Consider the following 6,692-nt stretch of genomic DNA (forward strand, 5'->3'; position numbering starts at 1 on the left):
AGGTGAGGTACAATTATCTGTCATTGTGACCACTCAACTGAAAATATATAGTTTTGCACATCCTGTAACATAAAGGAATTTTCCGTATTGATTTTTCACAGGTCTTCTGAGTTACGAATTGCCTTGAAATGTCTGTAAACTTAACTAAAAATGTACTGTACTGGTATTTTCATATAGATTTTTTTCTTACAGTGTAGTTCTGAGCAGACTCCTCTTTTTCGTAATGATTTAATTTTCTTTCTATGTCAAGTGCGATGCCAGCAGAACTTAAACCACCAACTGTTACTTTACCCAGAGAGTTGGCAGAAAGTTTGAATCCATAATGAGTGTTCCCAGGCTGCACAACAAGAAAATTAGGTCTAGTTACATTATTCAGCAAAGGTCAAAATAAATGGAGGCGAAGCAATGACTAATATTCCGGAAGGAAGGTTCTCAACAGAAGCCCTCGGCTAACCGATATTATTTTTTACAAAGGAGAAAAATACAGATTAAGATTTGGATGGGATTAAAAATCACAATGTCTGTAAAATGCTAAATTATTTCCTCAGAGAAAACTAGTCCTGTTCAAACAGCATTTACATCTCTGTGACAATCTCAATTAACAGAAGGTTAAAATGGACTCAAGTGTGTTCACTTGGAGAAGAGGGAGAGATTGCAGAAAGGACAGAGAGAGAGCATGACAGAAAATAAGGTTAGATGACAGGAAAGAGACGAGAGGGAAAACAAATGGCTGTGTGTGTGTGTGTGTGTGTGTGTGTGTGTGTGTGTGTGTGTGTGTGTGTGTGTGTGTGTGTTTCCTCCGCAGCTCTTCTGAGCCCTTATTAGGAAGTGAAGAGTGACAAACACAGTCAGAGCGCAGTCGTACATCACCAGGAGAAAGAGGTGAAGGGAAAGAAATAGAAGAAAGATAAAAAGAAAGATTAAAAACATATAATGAAAATAATCCATACCGAATTTCTTTATACAAAAATACCCACCCACACGGTGAGAAGGTTGACGTTTGCACGTATTAAATCCACATAATAATCCTCCAGAAAAAGCAGCTGATAACAAATTGATGGAACAGATTTATTGTCCCAAATTAAAAGTTTCCCTTCCCACCATCTCCACACGTCATCCTAACACAGAGGTGAAAAAATAAAATCTGCAAACACTTCATGCAAATCAAGTCAAGCAAACTATTATATATTATATTATAAATAACGTCCATAATTTAAATATTATAATTAAATTAGAAATATTCATTTCAGTGATATCATATATGTTATTTGTCATTTTTGTAGTTTTACTTATATATATATTGTATTTTTAGTTACTTATTTCACTAATATTGAATGAACACATTTTTATACTTACATAATCTCCATTCACACACTCACTGTCTTAATTAAATAATGAATGAAATGATTAAACATCAGTTGGCTTGACTTTTCTGCTGTCTGTTTTGTTGTTGTTTTTAGTTTGCTTTAAGTTCTGTGTTAGAATACACTTTGCATTCACACACAAACACTTCTGCCAAAGCCAGATAAAGCGCTGTCGCTACCGGAGACGACAGACAGCCGCATCACAAGCAGATTATCTCCTTTATGACTGAATCTCACCAACAAGAGAGCCAATCAGAATCAAGCTCTGCTTCCTCACTTTGCAAGCAGCTGACTGACAGAGACACATCACATCAACTCATTACAACATGAAGGAAGGAGGGAAGAAAGGAAGAAGAGAGGGAAGGATGGAAGAAAGGAAGGAAGGAGAGAGAGGGAAGGAAGGAAAGAGGGAAAGGAAGGAGAGTGGGAAGAAGGTAAGAAAGGAAGGAAGGAGAGAGGGAAAGAAGGAAAGAGAGTGAGAAGGATGGAAGTAAGGAGAGAGGGAAGGATGGAAGGAGGGAAGAAAGGCAGGAAGGAGAGAGGGAAAGAAGGAAAGAGGGACAAAAGGAAGGAGAGCAGGAAGGAAGGAAAGAAGGAATAAAAGGAGAGAGGGAAGGATGGAAGAAAGGAAGGAAGGAAAGAGAGTGGGAAAGAAGGAAGGAGAGCGGGAAGGAGGGAAAGAAGGAAGGACGGAAGAAAGGAGAGAGGGAAGGGTGGAAGAAAGGAAGGAAGGAGAGAGGGAAGGAAGGAAAGAAGGAAGGTTGGAAGGAAGGAGAGAGGGAAAGAAGGAAGGAGGGAAGAAAGGCAGGAAGGAGAGAGGGAAAGAAGGAAAGAGGGACAAAAGGAAGGAGAGAGAGGGAAGGAAGGAAAGAAGGAATAAGGAAGGAGAGAGGGAAGGATGGAAGAAAGGAAGGAAGGAAAGAGATTGGGAAAGAAGGAAGGAGAGCGGGAAGGAGGGAAAGAAGGAAGGATGGAAGTATGGAGAGAGGGATGGATGGAAGAAAGGAAGGAAGGAGAGAGGGAAAGAAGGAAGGAGAGCGGGAAGGAGGGAAGAAAGGAAGGAAGTCGCAAAAGAAAGAAAGAAAGAAAGAAAGAAAGAAAGAAAGAAAGAAAGAAAGAAAGAAAGAAAGAAAGAAAGAAAAGTGATGGAGGGCGTGTGTGGTGATGATAACACCAGGGAAACAGCTGCTACCAAGAGCTCTCAGATATCAAATAAAACATTTAAGTGTGTGTGTGTGTGTATGTGTGTGTGTGTGAGTGTGTGTGTGTGTGTGTGACGGCTGCCTCTGAGCCCAGGCAACCAGAACAAGATGCCCGTATTGATTAAGCTCTCAAACCAGACGAGAACGAATAATTAGATAAACAGTGTGTGTGTGTGTGTGTGTGTGTGTGTGTGTGTGTACGCGTGCAGATGTAGCCAAATGTGTATTTGTGCACCAAATGTTCACAAGCTGACTCTGGATCAGTTCCATCAGTATTCCAGAGTGAGATTCCCTGTGTTTGCTGTTTATTCAGACGCATCCCATTACAGCAGCGGCTCTCGGATCATCGGCGGTCCGTGAAGGTTTCCACACGCTCTTTAAATTGTGTGATTTAAAAAAGGCATTGAATTAATCAACCCTTAAACCAATAACAATTCATTAACTGATAGTGTTCACATGCATTCGTGATAAATGTCCAAATACAAGCTCATTTTCATAAAGATTATCTGTGCTTTAAACACAGTGAGCCAAAAGTATGAGTTTTTTGATGTATAAAAAAGTCTCTTCTGCACACCAAGACTGCATTTATTTGATCAAATATAGTCAAAATATTGTGAAACATTATTATAGTTGAAACTAACTGTTTTCTATTTGAATACATGTTAAAATGTAATTTATTCCTGTGATCAAAGCTGAATTTTCAGCATCATTACTCCAGTCTTCAGTGTCACATGATCCTTCAGAAATCATTCTGATATGATGATTTGATACTCAGTTATTATCAATGTTGAAAACAGCTCAAACCTGCCAAACTGACTAGATCTTCCTCAGAAACCTGGTGATACGCAGCAGTGTGTCAGTGAACAGTCATCAGGTGGTCAGTGGGCTGAGACTAGTGTAAACACACTGAAAAACACACTATCTATAATGGTATATGCACTCTAGAGCAGCACTGGGTGATGTAAACATCTGGTGGGTATGATTATAGGAACAAGCATATGAATGTATCTGTGACGCAGTCCTGTCCGGTTGTTTTTCTGCCAGTCTGCGTTTATTAATATCATTACGGCGCACATGATTCTCTCTCGCTGGAGTGGATGGGGTCTGTCCGGTCGTCACGGAGACGTGCCCACGAGCTGGTTCATTAGCGCTGCCATTAGGAGATGCCCGCAGGGTTTTGAGGAGTTCAGAGGTTGTAGGAGACCCCAGATGATTAAACACTCTCTATTTCAATGAGTTCACAGAGTCAATGGGCAATTTTTACATAATTGCTTTCCTCCAGTGTCTTAATTCATTAACTAAAACACACATACGCACATATAAAGGTGAGTCGGCTGTATGATTTGAGGAAAAATCTAATTGTTTCCAATTGAAAAACTTTGATTGTAAATTAAAACGAATTTAAAAGTTGTGTGCTAATATAGTATAAAGTTTTTGCCAAGTGTTGTGCATCAGTTCAGCACAGCCTTGATAAACTAGGTTTGAGTTTGTGCTCCAGCAGATGAAAGCCGTTTTCTCTTGAGGTTTGCTATTGATTTCAGATTGATGAAGAGGAGTGTGGAATGAGGGATTCCCTTTTATTAATCTCTCTGGCTTTTTCATTTCCTGATTTACCCTCCCAGCTCGCCTGACAGATTGAAAGAATGAAGCGAGGACAGGAGGAGGGCAGGTCCGGTCATTTAGTAGATGCTAACCGCAAGACATATATTCATCCCTGTAGACTCTCTTCCTCCTCTGCACTTTCAGAGTGACAGAATGTTCCCATCCAGCACACGGTATGTGCTGTTCATCTTTCTCAGCACATTAGAGCACATCTGACATTATCAATCCACAGTGGTTAATCTATTGTTATGTCATTGCTCATCTCCATTAATTCCACAAAATACTGTTGTCTAATATGTGCATGTTTGTTAATCTCTCCATTTCATTTGTTCTCTCCGTTTCTCATTCAAATGCTGATTTCAGCTTCAAACAAAAGCCCTATTCAGACGTGTCGGTAAAATGAAATGCTGCTGCCTTCGACTCTCATCAGGATGATTGTATATGAGATGTACCTAAATGTCACTACAATGTTATAATTATCAGTGGGAGAATTTTTAAAGTTCAAAAGTTTGGGGTATTTTTTTTTCTGAAAGAAGTCTCTTCTGCTCATCAAAGATGCATTTATTTGATCAAAAACACGGTAAAAATAGTAATATTGTGAAATATTATTACAATTTAAGAATATATTTTAAACTGTAATTTATTTCTGTGATCAAAGCTGAATTTTCAGCATCATTACTCCAGTCTTCAGTGTCACGTGATCCTTCAGAAATCATTCTGATATGATGATTTGATACTCAAGAAACATTTCTGATTATTATCAATGTTGAAAACAGTTGTGCTGCTTCATATTTTTGTGGAAATCTCAATACATCTCTTTGATGAATAGAAAGTTCAAAAGAACAACATTTATTTAAACCTTTTGTAACATTATAAGTCACTTTTGATAAACTTGAATAAACTTATTAATTTGTGACCTCATACTAAATACTGCCCCCAAACTTTTGAATGTTAGCGTAATTGTGAAGTTAATTTAGTTTGTGCGTTGTTGATGAACGAAAGCAATAGCTTGCCAAAAATACAAATCATTTATCAAATATACGTAACTATTGGATATTTCCCATCATTATCTGTGGCATGAATTTAAAAAGCTGTAAATAAACATTTATTCTTTGGTCTTTGCTAAGATGCTTTATGCTTTGTCAGAGAAAGAAAAATTTTATACTGACCACAATCAAACCAGGTCATACCGTTTCCAACCTCATAATTAAAAACCTCCCAGGAAGATCTGAAAGCTCTTCTGAAACTAAACCTATTCATACAGACAGGAATTAATTCACAGGGAATATGACATGCAATGACACTTTTGCCTCACGTTGAGGATGCAAACGTTAGCAAAAACATTATGCATTGCCTGTGGCTGCTATTATAATGACCCATTTCAGCCGTTTTCCTAATTGGACTTTTTCAGCAGTAACTCTGGAGTTATTTTATTCATATAGAATCATTTCAAAACTCCATTGTGCCAAATTCACAATGGTGAACAAAAAGTTCCCACTTCATTAAGTGTGAAAAAGTATGCCTCCGGCTAAGGTCAAAAAAAGCTTTCAACACAATTTTTGTGCCATTTAAATTGAACTAAATTAAAACGTCTGTAAATGACTTTATGTCCTGTTGAAAAACAATTACCATTTAAATAGGACTCGAGACTGACATGACTCACTGAAACGAGGTCATTGAAGAAACATCCAGAAGAAACACGCCGTGCTTCTCTTTCTATTGATTTCTCCTCCTCTCCTGCAGTTGTGACCCAGCAGTAACTTCATTTAACCAGAAATCTCCTGGGGAACAGAAGAAACCCACGACCCGCATCCATAAGCAGCCCACAGGGGCTCATCCATACAGACAATTGATTTAAAAAACACCACAACCGTTTTCTTCATCTGCAGTGAGACACCAGATCCAAACAAGGGACATATCAGCACATCAGCTCTGCTTGAGAAGAATGGATTTTCTGCAGACCAGACCAGACTTGTCTAGTTTCCCCAGAGATCCAGAGGGCTAAAGACAATCCAAGTCTCCGTTCCCAATCTCTAGTGTCCTGCTCAACACGTTACCCTCACTCATCTGGCCGTTCTGCTGGGACACGAGCTACAAGACTTTACTGATGCATGTGATATTACACTGATGTTTAAGATTGGACATTATATTAACCTTAATACAATAGCTGATATGATCTTGTTATCATAATGCTCACAGAGGGTTTTTTTCTTTTATCTCACAGTTTTGAGATTCATAGTGACCAGATATTGGCCCACATTGGACTGCATGCATATGATATTGAGATCACTGAGTTTAAGCAGGAAGGTTTTTTCTTTCTTCCTTTTTTTTCCGTCCAGTGCATACAAATACCAAACACCTTGAAAATGCCAGGTATGTAATGTTCACATGTACTCAAAATATGTATTTGACTCTCATTTATATTGTTAACTATATTCTAAACAAACTACAAAATACACTACTTTTTGCTGATGCTCTTTCTTTCCTCTCACATACCTGACTAAAACGGCTCATTATGCAGGTC

At 38.5% G+C, this 6,692-nt stretch overlaps 1 protein-coding gene across 1 annotated transcript; it reads left to right on the top strand.

Annotated features, from left to right (window-relative positions):
* The first annotated feature begins 1,981 nt into the window (after positions 1 to 1,981).
* On the top strand, positions 1,982 to 2,926 carry LOC137005214 (octapeptide-repeat protein T2-like). The gene is made up of 2 exons (XM_067366029.1): positions 1,982 to 2,525; positions 2,880 to 2,926. Exons 1-2 carry the CDS (start codon positions 1,982 to 1,984, stop codon positions 2,924 to 2,926), a joined length of 591 nt encoding a protein of 196 aa, XP_067222130.1.
* Positions 2,927 to 6,692: the final 3,766 nt, after the last annotated feature.

Source organism: Chanodichthys erythropterus, chromosome 17 (assembly GCF_024489055.1).
Source record: "Chanodichthys erythropterus isolate Z2021 chromosome 17, ASM2448905v1, whole genome shotgun sequence".
Classification (NCBI taxonomy): Eukaryota; Metazoa; Chordata; class Actinopteri; order Cypriniformes; family Xenocyprididae; genus Chanodichthys; species Chanodichthys erythropterus.